Source organism: Vulpes lagopus, chromosome 4, assembly GCF_018345385.1.
Source record: "Vulpes lagopus strain Blue_001 chromosome 4, ASM1834538v1, whole genome shotgun sequence".
Lineage (NCBI taxonomy): Eukaryota > Metazoa > Chordata > Mammalia > Carnivora > Canidae > Vulpes > Vulpes lagopus.
In genome coordinates this window covers 37,557,572-37,572,125 of record NC_054827.1, presented here as the reverse complement: position 1 = coordinate 37,572,125, position 14,554 = coordinate 37,557,572, and the positions used below count along the sequence as shown (strand labels likewise).

General features: G+C 41.2%; 1 protein-coding gene across 1 annotated transcript in view; it reads right to left on the bottom strand.

Annotated features, from left to right (window-relative positions):
• The window catches only part of PSD3 (pleckstrin and Sec7 domain containing 3), a 569,820-nt gene extending 560,025 nt beyond the window's left edge, over window positions 1-9,795 (bottom strand). The window contains exon 1 of the mRNA XM_041753212.1: window positions 9,256-9,795. Coding sequence (XP_041609146.1) covers window positions 9,256-9,564 — 309 coding nt within the window. The 5' untranslated portion in view covers window positions 9,565-9,795. The remainder of the gene's footprint in view (window positions 1-9,255) is intronic.
• Between the last annotated feature and the right edge of the window lie 4,759 nt (window positions 9,796-14,554).

Below are 14,554 nucleotides of genomic sequence, written 5' to 3'. Positions count from 1 at the left end.
TGGTTGTTCTATTCTCTGCTGATTCCTAGTGCCTAGAACAGTGCCTGCCATAGATCTGGAGAGCAAAAAATATTTACTGAATGGATGAATACAGAAGTTGTTTCTTTAGCAACTATTCATCCACATTGTGACCATAGTCATGACAAAAGTATCAGGTCTGAACACACAAAACCAAAAGAAACATCCATATTAAAATTCATGAGGTTGTCTGCTAAATGAGCCACTCAACCCCTCACATAGAGGTTTTTTACTTTTACTTTACATAATTAACAAACTTGTTTTACAATTTAAACAAATTTGTTATCTAGTTTCCTGGCATGTGGTGGATGCTGGATGTAGGCACACTAATAGCAGTAATGAGAAATAGGCCAGCATGGAGGAAACAGAAAAATCACTAAAAATCAACAAGAACTCAGAGAGCAGAGTATTTGGGGGCATTACATACAAAGCAAATAGTCTTATAGATGTAAAGTTGCTAATGAATGATACTGTTATTATAGAAATTACTTAAATTATCAAGAAAATTAAATTATGTTGTATATACATCTTAAGAAACAAGGAAATAGTAAATATCAAGTGCTCCTTAGAAAAGATTTTATCCAAAATGTTATTGTTTTATTGCTATTTTAAAGGGGAAGCAAAAGTTTTTTGCTTTTTTTTGCTTTTGGTTTTCTGAATTATTTCTGTGGAACATGTTAAAGAAACTCCTTTTTCTCCTTCTTTTCTTCCCTCTTTCCTTCCTTCCTTCCTCCTTTCCTCTTTCCTCCCCTCCCTCCTTCCCTCTTCCTTCCTTCCCTTCTTCCCTCCTTCTCTCCTTTCTTCCCTTCTTCCCTCTTTCCTTCCTTCTCTCTTCCCTCCTTCCTTCCTTCCTTCCCCCTTCCTTCCTTCTCTCCTTCTTCTTTCCCTCCTTCCTCCTTCTCTTCTTCCTTCCCTCCTTCTCCCCTTTCTCCTTTCCTTCCCTCCTCCTCCCCTTCTCCTTTCCTTCCCTCCTCCCCTTCTCACAATGGGAACTAGGTAGTTAACCATGTCCCTTACAGCATGGATACCTAGAAACGCAAATCCAAATCTCTCAAAAACACCACTCTGTAAGCTTTTATGGTACTTATGTTGTTATTGTTGTTCTTTTCCTGATTTTGACTTGATCTCTTTTTCATCTTGATCCTTATTTATATTTTCCTAGACCTGATTTTTTATTACTATTTACCTTTAACATTTTTAAAAATTTATTTATTCATGAGAGACATAGAGGGAGAGGCAGAGACACAGGCAGAGGGAGAAGCAGGCTCCACACAGGGAGCCCAACGCGGGACTCCATCCTTGGTCCCTAGGATCCCACCCAGGGCTGAAGGCGGCGCTAAACTATTGAGCCACTAGGGCTGCCCAACATTATTTTTATTTATTATTTGTGCTATAGTTGTAGTACACTTGAAATCCTTTATGGAAAAAGATCAAGTATATATAACAAACTCTCCTGAGAACTTTTTGCTTATGGCAGGGGATAAATGGTATGACATTTTAATTGTTCCTTCATCATACAATCACTTTAAGAATTCAATAAAGAGTCACCATGCTCCTTGCTGGTAAAGTGGGATCTTTAAATGATAAAACATTGTAAGTGATTGAATAATGCCCTGAAGCTTTTTGCTCATAATCTGCTGGACCTGGTAATTAAAAGGTTAATACAAAATCACACATTCTGAAAATTGAAAGTTAAATTCCAAAAAGTTAAAGTTGACTAAATATAATCACAGGAAATATGTACAACACAAAGGCCAGCCAAAAAAGCATTGCAGCTGCTGATTACTTCAAAATGAGGGAAAGTAAACCTCCTAAAAATGCAGCCCTGCAATAGCCTAACAATGTGAACTATATGGGACCATCTTCCTTCTTTTGCCCATCTTTTTTTTTGTTGTTGTTGACATGGTTCTATTCAAGGAATCAATATAATGTGGCTCAAGGAATATGGCTTACCCATACAATTTTTGTTATTCTTAATTTTTGAATAGTGGGTCAGGAGTCCCAGTGAGTTGCTGTAAAGTGCAAGAGATCACATGTAGAATCTGAGATGGTAGTCTATAAACTCCACTTTCACTAAGGACTTCAATTTCTTGTAAATCTTATAGCATCCTATAGTCTCTGAAAAACCTATGACGAAGAAACATATTTGCAAGAGAATATTTACAATGTCATAACTAGTACGGATTCTAGAAGCAAATCTATTCATAAACCATAAGGCAATAGTTTGATCCTAACATTTTGCTTAGTTCAGGCATGCTCTTTTTTTAAAAAAAGATTTTATTTATTTATTTATTCATGAGATACAGAGAGAGAAACTAGAGACATAGGGAGAGTGAGAAGGAGGCTTCCTGCAGGGAACCCCAGGTGGTACTGGATCCCAGGACCCCGGGATCACGACCTGAGCTGAAGGCAGACACTCAACCACTGAGCCACCTGGGTGCTCCCAGGCGTGCTCTTTTTAAAAATCTCCCCGAAAGCATATAAAAATGGATTCTCTAAAATTTGAGAAGGCTCAGATAGGACATTTATACAAAGCAATCATGTTATAAATTTTAGTTGAAAACTACCTGAAAGTGTTTTTGGTCATTTATTGGCTTGGTTGTCCAAATTTGTTGCCCACCTCTCCATGTCCCATTAGTTTCTAGAAACTGTCTCTTTTTAAGATATACATATTTATCACCATCTTTGGGCTTTCACAGACCCAGTAGCACCCTGTGAGCTGCACCTGCCCCCACCCTCATCATAGTAAACCGGGGGGACACCCAACCCACACTGGACCAAGGAGCCTCTTCCCAGGAGATTGGGAAGCAGGTCTAAAGGGTTCCAGTCATAGTCTGCATTGTCTCTAGAGAGGAGCTGTAAACCTGGGAATTGTGGGTGACCATATTTCCTCCTTTGGAAGAGGGAATAGAGGAAGCAGATGTGCAGAAATCAAAAATAATTCAGAGAAGAGCAGAGACCAACAGAAAAACGAGATAGAGAGTCCTGAAAGGTTTGGAGCCTTCACTCCAGCTGGTTTTGAGGCCCATTTACTTTTCTGCCTTAGGGTTTTATGAGATCCCATTCTTAGACATGTGTCCTTCATCCAATGAGTCCCCTGCATTTGGGATAGAATCCTTGATTATTTCTATCATACACAACCAAGAACCCTAACTAAATCTATAAATAGAACACTTTTGTTCAAGGACACAAACCTTCAAAGTTAAACTGAGGCAATCTGTTGGAACTAATTCAAAGTAGCTAAGTGAGGACAAGTCTCTTCATCACTCTAGGTCTTAATTTCTGATTGGAATTGATTTTCAAATGCTCCTTTTGCTGAATAAGTGACTAAAGAGATTTTAAAAACACTGAACAACCCCTTTCAGCATTTATTTCCTTTTTAATATAAGAAAATAACAAGACAAAACTCCTAGGTATAGTTATAAAAAACATTCAATTTTATTCTCTTTGTCCAAATGTCTTGGGCCAAACTAATACTCATCTAATGCTACTAATATTTTATAAAAACAATTAACACTTGGTATAAAGTGTTTTAATGTGTATTTATTTATTTCTAAAGATTTTATTTATTCATTCATGAGAGACACAGAGCGAGAGGCAGAGAGAGGCAGAGACACAGGGAGAAGGAAAAGCAGGCTCTGTGCAGGGAGCCTGATGTAGGACTCGATCCCAGGTCTCCAGGATCAGGCCCTGGGCTGAAAGCGGCGCTAAACCACTGAGCCACCCGGGCTGCCCCTTAAGATGTATTTAGTTCTGGGACGCCTGGGTGGCTCAGTTGGTTGAGCATCCAAGTCTTGGTTTCAGCTCAGTTCATGATCTCAGGGTCGAGAGATGGAGCCTGGCATCAGGCTCTGTGATCAGCAGGGGGTCTGCTTGTGATTCTCTCTCTCTCTCCCCCTCCCTTTGCCCCTCCCCTTGCTTGCACTCTCTGTCTAAAAATAAATAAGTATTTTTAAAAACAAGTAGTTCTTGTTTACCCTCTGGATAGTGGAGAGGCATCTAATTTTACTAATAAAGGAGTTTTCCAACTCACAGTAACTTCTAAATATGATGGTCTTTTAGAAATTTGTCATCAAAAGCTGTAGTTTTGGTTGAATTTTAAAGTAGGCACAAATGGCTTGGCAAGAACTTAGAATCATAGAACTAGATAGGAAGAAGGCAGTCTAATCTTTTCACATTACAGATAAGGAGTTAAGACCCAGAATGAAGAGACTTGTCCTTACTTAGCTAACTTGAATTAGAGTCCCAGCTCCCATTCCAATTGCTTTTCTGTATGTCACAGTGACACCCAACCATAAAGTGGCCTGCCCATGTGTTCTCTGCTCTCTCCTACCAATCAAGATACTGCAGTGCATGTAGTTCTATGACGGTAGGACTTGTACAATGATCCACAGGGCTTGTGTATTTGAATGTGAAAGGAAAGGCTAAGGAGAGAAAAAGAGCAAGAAAATGTTGCCATGGGAACACCAAGGCAAATCACAAGATAAAAAAGAATTGAAACCCATTGTGCTATCTCAGACTTCATTTATTCAAGTAATAAATCAAGACATCTATGTCAAAACCAATGCAGTGTAAAATAGACTAAGGATAAGCTTTTCAATCCAATCAACACCGTCTCCTAAGTACCAAAATTTTTTAAAAGGGACACCATTGCACATTTATCTATATTGTTGTTAAAATTACTATATAGGCATTTGTGCAAGCTCTTTGTTCTAATTTCTTTTTTAAAATTCTAAAATGCTCACCAAGAAGGATTAATGTAAAGGATTATCTAGAATACCATTTTATGTGCAGAACAGTTTCTAAACTTATGACAGCCCAGAAAAGTCCAACAGATTTGGGTAAGTGTTTACCCTAGATAAGATAAATTATCTTTTCCAGGGGTCATTTACAAATGTATGTATTTACAATACATACCTGGGAGGGGGGGGTCAGTATTCAACACCAGAGGGGAATTTAATTCACCTGGAATCTGGTCAAAAAAGGAAGTATCAATCATTTGGGGATAGACGGCTGGGAATTCTAGCCCTAAAAATCCCGTGGTAGGGATTTGTTTTATTGCCCAGAAAAGGCACTGACTCTTTGATCTCACTGAATGCTAATCAGCCTTTCAAAGTTTCATTCCTTTATTTATTCACTCCTTCAGCTAATTGTTAAGTGCCAGGCACTGTGTTATTCATGTATATAACCACACTAGTGCCCACTGGAGTCCCAGACCTCCCTGAGAGAGGCAAGCCCACTAAGTATCTTCCTTGCAGTGAGGTCATTTTACAAAATCATTGATCTTTAGAGACAAGCTGATTGTTTTAACACTTTTATTTCATTAAACAGTTTCCTTCCCTCTCTGGATTAATAGAGTCATACTGATTACAGTGTCAGAACTGGACAGACCTCAGAAAATGTGATAACCTAGCTTTGTTCAATGAGTTGTCGGGGGCCACTTAGCTAGTTCGTTGCCTGAACCAGAACTTCATTTTCAACTCTTTAATTTCAGTGCCAGAGACCTTTACTCTAAATAAACCTTTCCAACAAAAATGTAATGCACTTTACAAACTTATATTTCAGACATGGGTCTTATTTAAGGCAAAACGATCCATGACACAGAAAATTAAAACTATTTTTGTTCTGGTCTGCTTGACAAGGCCTTCCTAAAGGGCAGTAGACACTTACTTCTCTTCACTACTTTAAAGAACTACCCATCTCTGTCTCCCTCCCGCATAAATCCCCCAAGGACTCCAGGTCTGTCCTGCTCATTCTCCACCTTGTCTTCTAAACCTGAACACTCCTAGAAGCTGGTGATAAAAACTCAAAAAGGTGATTGCTTTTGAGATGACAGAAGAAGAGAATAAAGAAGACCAATAGAAAAAGGTAAAATTTCTAGGAAATTTAAAGCTATAAGTGAAAATTTGGGAAGGGGGCTTATAAAAATTGTATTTGATGGAAGATTTTCTGTCATTTACATACCAAAAGTCACTGTTATTTCAAAATATAAAATTTGTAAGATACGGAGACCTAGTTTTAAGAAAATTGGAAATTTCCCAAAATTATTATAGAGAAGGTTTATTTCCCTCTCTTGTGTTATATCTCTTTTTTTTTTTTTATCTTTGTATCTTTTGCCCCAAATTGAAAGCCACACACTGACAGTTCCTCTCATTCCCACAGAGAGGCAGCAGAACATGGGGCCCAACAAATTGTTAGGGCTGGCTCTGGCTTCAGACCATGGAACATTTTCTGATTCACATTGACAGACTCACCACAGGAATGTTATAGCCCTCAATTGGCATTGTCCAGAGCTGCAACTCCAAGTCCTCCAGACCCAGGCCTTCATTGCTTCTAGAAAGAAGCCCTTGTTAGACAAGGCTAGTCACTAGATGTGATATTCCTGAGGGTTTTTCTCCCATCCTTTCCATCAGAGAAAGTAGGAATATATTATCACAGGTCCTAGGAGGTAGTGGGTTGCCTTCCAAGGAAATCTCACCTTCTCAGAAGATACTGAGAGAAGGCCAGCTTTGGCCTCTGAGTGGAAAACCAGAGTTCTGTCCTGAGCTTCCATATCCTGTTTATGGGACCCAGCAAGTCGCTGACCATCCCCAAGCATCTTGTCTCCTCATCCATGAAGGGGGATGATAATAATGTATATCCTCATAGAGTTTTGAGGTTTTAATAAGAGGAAATAGTGCATTGGAAGTCCTATGTTGGTCACACAGTGCTATAATTGTTTTTACTATAAATTAGGAATCAATAAATTGATTTGATTTGATTTGCTGCTCTTACTCCCTGTGATAACTTGGAAGGATTAAGTCAACAATTTTCACATTGAAGCGCATTTGTTTCAATTGTAAGAGAATAAATTTAGCCATCTGGAGTACTGTGAAAAAGAGGGTTTATACTTAAGATCCAGATTTTTCTGCTTGGAAATCAATCCTATTATGCACATGTAGTATATGTAGGCTTTGCTTTCATATAACCAGCATTTCACTTTAACAAATACAATCTATCACATTTTTCTTGAGTACATCAAATGAAATTTCCCATGATGGGTAATCAAGGGTTTTCCACTCACAGGTGACAAGAAGTTTTTTTTTTTTTTTTAAGAAGATGTTTTTAATCACCTTTCTGCCACTTTGCTGTGACTTATATAGCTAAATTCCAAACTCTGAGAAGACTGGGGAATTCTCATACATTAATCTATTAAATCTAGACAACTTAGTCTGATCAGGACTGAGCAGATGGAAAATCTCTCTCTGTTAATTTCTCCTTCTCTAACACAAAAGACTGGGCAGAGGTCACCTGGTTGATAACTGCCATAGGGCACTTAAGGACTTGTGGTCTGAGGGTGCTAATTTCCCAACTTGCCTTCTTGTGGTGGAGGGAATCATAATGTCTAACCAGAAAACCCAAGGTTAATTTTTTTAGCCCTGCTTCTTAACCACCTTGTGTCCCACCCTATAGGGACCATGTATTCCCTGGTCCTCCTCAGAAGTCCTCTAATTAGCTCTCTTCTTCTCTCCCTTAAGACAGGAATACTGAGAGTCTCTTTCCCTGGCCCAACACTTTTGTACACAAATCTAAGTTTTTAGTCTGGAACCTTGCAATCCCTACTTTATATAGTGCATTTATCTGGAAGCCCATTAGCAAAAGTGGCTACAGTGAGGCAGGCAAGTAAGAAATCTACCACTTGGACCAACTCCCAAGGTGCCTCTCCCTAGAGAAATGGCAACCGTTCTGAGGGGAGGGTAAGAAAATAGAGTTTTCAAGTTATCAGACCAGCCTTAAAGTACATAAACTACTGTGTGACCCCACATACAGAGAGAGGGCTCTAATGCGTGGGTATGTCATTCCTTCTAAATCCCTGTAGGAAATGAGGGATACAAAAACTAGGAAGGAATGTAAACTATTTCTTAAGGAAGCATGCTAGCTAGCATCTCTCTTTTTCCAAGAGTTCCCCTCTGAGTAGAACTTGGGCTTACCCTTTCTCCCCCACTCTTAACTGTGACTGTACAAGCTCCCTATTACAAACGGAAAGGGAAAGGAAGGATGATGTATAGAAGCATTCAGGAGGGAGCCACAGAATCTAGATAAAGCCACATCACTTCCAAGACCACGGAAGACCCATTTTCCATGTGATTTTCATCCATTTCTCCTGTGAGGTCCCTGAGAATCTTCTCCATGTCAACCTTCCACATACCCCAATAAGAGTCCTTACTCTTCTATCTCATCCCAGCAACTCCAAAACATAGTCTTCCTCACCCTCATTGCTGTCACTTATATATGTGCAAAGTATAGCAAATTGTCCATGCTGTGAAGAAAGGGAAAATAAAAGCATAATTTTTTATTTTGTCCATCCACTTTAGCAGCCATATACTTGAACTGGGTGGAGTCAGAGATGCAGAGATCAGCATGATGAGGAGGTGGAGTCAGAGATGCAGAGAATAAGAAGCTAATAGCAAAGAGTCAGCATGGCCGTGATTGGAGGAGATAAAGCCCGTAAGAGCTGGAAGAGACCCTGAAGATCAAACAGATATACCCATCCTTTCCCTTTCTGCTGGAAAATGGAGGCTGGGAGGCTATAGATCCTCTTGAGGCAAGAAAGGGTGATGGGAAGTAGATGTGGGCCATAGGAGGTCAAGAATGTAAAGATGTGGCTGAGTCCCAAGTTCTGAAAGCCTCCACAAAATTCAATGAAGCCTCCCCAAAGTCCCCAGAGCTCACTCTGGAGAACACACTTTGCTTCTGCTCTTTTCTTTTTGGAAGGAAGAGGATTTTTTGCCTAGCCACTTCTCAGTTCCCCCATCTGGAATTGGGGATATGGGCCTCTATTTTTCAGGGTGGTTATGAGGATAAATAGGATATAAGAAAACATCTGGTATGATGGCTGGATTATGCATAGGGCTCAGTAAAGGTCTGTACACCTCTTTTGTTCTTGCTCTGGTCCTGTTCTGCCGGACTTTTCTCCTCCTGTCTTTGGCAGAGATCTTGGGAAATAGTTATTCATTCTCTGTCCAAACAAAATGTGGCTAATGGCTGGGAAGGTGGCAGAGCACGGAGGAAAGATCCAGGGCCCAGGGGACCGTGGCTGGTGAGTACCTCTGCTGTTGAGGTGCACCCCATCCACAGTGGAGGGGACACCTAAGTGTTCAGAGCTGGGAACCCTTGTGGGCACATCTACCCCACTCTCTATTCCTCTTCCGGGGGAACAGCTGGGGTCTGTGGCTTCAGCCACACACACTCTCTTACCTTGAGAGGCAGAGGGGCAGGCGGGGCCGGGGAGCTCCGGCAAGTCTGAATGGGCGGACAGTACATGTAGAGCCTGGCTCTCCTGGCTTGCACTGTGCTGCAGGGGCCCTCTTCACAGCTCTTCGGGAGAACCTGGCAGGTGGCAACACCTCTCCTCAGCACAGCACTTTTGCCCTTGTCAGTAGTGTGAGCCAGGCTGGCCTGTGGAACTGAACATCTCAAGGGATCCCAAGACCGAGGGTCCATGCTCCACAGGTCCTGGGGTCGGTGCTCCCAGCCTATGGAGGGTTTGCTGCTTTCCTGGCTCATTATGGGAGCTGGGCTACGAAGTCTGCATGACAGGGGCAGTAGTCGTCCAAATTTCTTGGAGGCAGGGGCCAGGGAAAGCCTGTGATGTGGGGCTCTGTAAACGCCACCCCTCCTTACATCCAGATCCTGGGGTTTATCCTCTCTCTCCTCCTTCAGAGTGGCGCAACGGAAAGCAGCGGGTTCCTCTGCCCCAGGGCCCCCCTTCTGCAGCAGGCGAGAGGGAGGAGCAACCAAGCCCTGTGTGCGCCTGGCCTGCCAGGAAGCCAGTGCTGGGACTTGGGAAAATGTGTCCCTCCTCCAGGCCCCCTGGGGCTGCTGTCCAGGCCTGGGCCTCTGGAAACCGGGAGGGGAGAGCTCTGGCGGGTGCAGGAGTGGGGAGGGGGGGTGCTGCGGCTGGATGAAGAGGAAGGAAGTTTTCATCTGCTGTAGCTCAGGCTGTTCAGCCGTTTCCTCCAAGGGGGTAGGGCTGGCTCTTGCCAGGGTCGAGTTTCAGATCTCAGTGCCCAGGGATGCAAATGCTAGCAGCTGTGAGCAGATATGACTTGGCCCCGTGGCTCCACTGACAGCCTGAGAAAGCAAATGACACACCTTCAGAACCCGGAGGGTCTTCAAAGAACAGGGATGATGTTGGCTGTGGGACTGGATTCAGCACTCACTTCATAAAATCACAAAAACAGACAGACTGCTGGAGAACAATCTAGGAATGAGGGATGGGAGGGGACGGTCAAGACTCCGCCACTCTCACCCTGTTGCATTTGACAGAATTCTTTTTTCTTAATTAAAGGTCCCCTTCCCCATATTTGAAATGAAAACACTAAAGTTATTTGTTTCTTTTTAATCCTAAATTCCATATTAGCTACACCTGTTCTTTGGTGTTTGACTTGTGAGACACTACGTGATTTATAGATGAAGCCTCCAAGACACTTCAAAGTGTATTTTTAATCTACCTTGCCTGTACCAATAATGCACAGTTGTAAACAGCTTTAGTGTTTTAATGAATTTCCTCTTTAAACTCTGTGGTTATTAAGGAGTTCCCCAGGATTAGTCCCATAGTCCCACATCAAAATATTTGGCATCACTCGAGTGCGCATGCACACACACACACACGAATAAAAATAAAGACATAAAGATGAAAAAGAGCTAAGGAAAAAAGAGAGAGAAAGATGAAATAAGAGAAAAAATATTCAGGTGACAAACTAGATGCAAGGGGCTTTAGTTTCTTTTAAAAAAAAATACTTAGCCTCTGTGAGAGCTACAGTGATTCACCTGAAAGTTCACTGAGTAGTAATTCACTTGCAGAATGTTACTACAGGCTCAATACCTCTCACAATAGAAAAGAACATTTTGAGTTCTGTGGCCTTGTTCATGAGGACTGAAGAGAGCAGGAAGTGGGAAAGGTCTTTTCTTTCTCAATTTGAGCTTGACTGAAAGGAAACCAGGGAATTATGCCCTGAGACCAACTGAGCACATAGCCCCGAAAGTCGGCTGCTATGCAGCACACGAGTGTGAGCTCTCTCCCCCTGAGGCCCAGCCATCGCCTTCCTTTTTTATAATAAATTTATTTTTTATTGGTGTTCAATTTACCAACATACAGAATAACACCCAGTGCTCATCCCCTCAAGTGCCCCCCTCAGTGCCTGTCACCCATTCACCCCCACCCCCTGCCCTCCTCCCCTTCCATTACGCCTAGTTCGTTTCCCAGAGTTAGGAGTCTTTATGTTCTGTCTCCCTTTCTGATATTTCCCACACATTTCTTCTCCCTTCCCTCATATTCCCTTTCACTATTATTTATATTCCCCAAATGAATGAGAACATATACAGCCATCGCCTTCCATTGAGGGTACCCCTGCAATGTCAGGGCTGAGGCCCTGGCTGACCACCAACGGCCAGGCTCCCTTGGGAAGTTCTCAGGATAGGTGGTTGGGGCTCTCCGTTTATTTTTATTTTTAAACATTTTGCACACTCTCTACAACCAAGGTTACAGAAGCTCTGCTGCATTTCCAGGCAGCTGACAAAGGACTCTGTGTATATCTACTTAGAAATGTGCCAGGGCTGTCTAGTATACGCATGGGATGTGGTGCCTCCTTTATGACAAACACCATCGCAGAGAAAACTTTGGCAAAACAACATTATGTCCAAGTCTTAGACCCTCCGCAGAAATAATGATAAGTGGATCTGATCACGCTGTTTTTCTTTCTTTCTTTTTGATCAGAACCAGAGATTGAGAACATTTATTTTAACTTTTTTTAAAAAATTATTTATTTATTTTTAACAGTCAGGATTTTCATTTAGGTCTGCCTGATTCACACTGTTTTTCAACAAAAATGCTGTATGAGTGATGCCTGGTCCTTTTATGTAATTCACCCATTATCCAATAAAAGTCCTTGCTTGGACACTGGAATCCCTCAGTAATACTAGTTTGTTAACTGATTGGCTGCTAATAAGGCAAGGAGCCATGTTTTTGTACAGAACAGGGATTTCGGTGAGAAGAAACCATCTTTTTGTTTTAGCTTCTACAGGTGCCAGGCATTACATTAGGTGCTTTACATACCTTATGCTATTCAAGGCAGAACACAATCCCATGAGGAGGTGGCATCATCTTCATTTGGCAGTTGAGAAATGTGAGACCCAGGAAAGTGAAATAATTGCTGGATGCCTCCTTCCCACAACTATCTGAGAACTTCAACCTCCAAATAAAACAATGTACAAAAGAACTATGGTGGTCGTGGTGGTATGTTCAGGACACTTCTTTCTTCTAATTTTTATTTGTAAACCTACCACAGAAGTGATTACAGCCAAATATTTCTAGATTGTGGGGTTTGGAGTAGGAGAAGAATAAAGTAGATGTCACTAAAGAGTTTCCAGAAGGACTGACAGGACTTACTTGGAGGACACATTTAAGACATCTCCTTAGGATACTCTTAAGTACTTGGGGGGCATCTTTAAGAGAAACTGGAGTTTTGTATGAGAAGTTGGGGCAAGTGCCAGAGAAACATGGGTTTCTGCTATGATGTAAATAGCACTATGATTGAGAACATGTGCTTTGGTGCCAGACAAACATTTCTCTGAATCCAGTGTGACTTTGAGCAAATTACTTAACCTTTTTGATAATTCGGATTAGGTGGAAGTGCATATAAAGGGCTTACTTAGCATAGTAGCTATTACATCATGGTTTCTCACAAAATGTTAGTAACTCTTGGAATTTATACCCACATACTACTGAGGCCTAGAGAAGACTGGTTGACCCAATGGAATGATTAGAGTTATGTCATGAAATGTATATATTTACTCTTCAATGGATAATCACATGCATTTTTTTATGCTTCTCATGGGATGGGAAGCATCTAAGAGCTAAGAAATTATTTGGGATGAGGGAAGAGTCAGACTGAATTGGGGTCTGGACACATATGCTTGAGTCCTGGCGTGATCATTTATTAGCTCTGACTCACAGCATGTTTCTTTTCTTCTTTTAATTTTTTTATTGGAGTTCGATTTGCCAACATATAGTGTAACACTCAGTGCTCATCCTATCAAGTACCCCCCTCAGTGCCCAGTCACCCCATCCCCCCACTCACCTCCCCTTCCACCATCCCTTGTTCGTTTCCCAGAGTTAGGAGTCTTTCATGTTCTGTCTCCCTTTCTGATATTTCCCACTCATTTTCTCTCTTTTCCCCTTTAATCCCTTTCACTATTTTTTATATTCCCTGTATGAATGAAGCCATATAATGTTTGTTCTATTTTGACTGACTTACTTCACTCAGCATAATACCGTCCAGTTCTATCCACGTTGAAGTAAATGGTGGGTATTTGTCATTTCTAATGGCTGAGTAATATTCCATTGTATATATAGACCACATCTTCTTTATCACAGCATGTTTCTGAACTTCAGTGCATTTACCTGAGAAATAAATTTCTGCTTTTCCTGCCTTACAGAATTATTTTGAAGGTCAAATGGGATAATCTATGTAAGAACACTTTGTAAACACAAAATTAATATATATTAGGTCTTTAAGATAGCATGGGTTTGTTATAATGATATCAAAAATAAATCTAAATAATTGTCTCTGATTTCTCTGAATACTCAAGATTTCTTTGAAAGCATCTAGGTTGATTCGCACCACCATTGACCTTCAAGATTTGTAAGGTGCGATCGCAACAACAGATAATTTAAATGGTACTCTATTTCTGCTAGTGATTTCTTCTTATTACTTTTAGAGAGAAAAGGAACATTCTAGACTCTGAACAAGGGATGAGTGGGCACTGGGAAGGGGTATTAGAGAACTTGTTTCTCTCACTTAAACCTTATGACAACTTTAGGAAGTAGGCAGCAGAATCCTCCTTTTAGAAATGTAGAAAAGAGAGAATAAGGGAAATGAAGTCACTTGCTAACGCAGTGTGACTTGAGAGTACAGGAATTTGAGATTTTCATCCAGGTCTGGCTCTTTTTCCTCACTAGAATGGGTAGACCCAATTAGCACAGCTTGTTCGGCCTATGTGTTCTTCCCTTCTCCAAAGCCTGGATTCCCAGCAAAGAACTACTCACCACACATGTGTTACATTTGTTCTAAAGTGGTTTCCCTAGTGTCTTTAAGAGCTTAAATGATTCAAGATTGTATAAAAATGGTACAATCAAGATTTGTTATCTGAGTTGAAGATAAGTAATTCTCCTAAGAATTGGAATTCCAGAGAACAAGTGTTAGAGGTGCATGTTCCAGGGAATCCCAAGGATTCCTGGAAGTATTCTCTTTGGAGTTTAAGTCAAAGAAGTCACAACCTGTCCCTCCACAATCATTCATTCTCTCAGAAGGTGGCATCCACAGTGGTCTGCCCTTGGCAATTAAAGGGGGAAATCTGTGGAGTCACCGTGTCCAATTTGTCTATGACCTGTTGGTCATCCACAGCCTGATAGGAAGAAAAGAAGGTAGTAACTATAGCTTCTCCTGCTCTGTGTGCTTGGAAAATGCATTATTGAGTCAAGAAAGAATGAGAA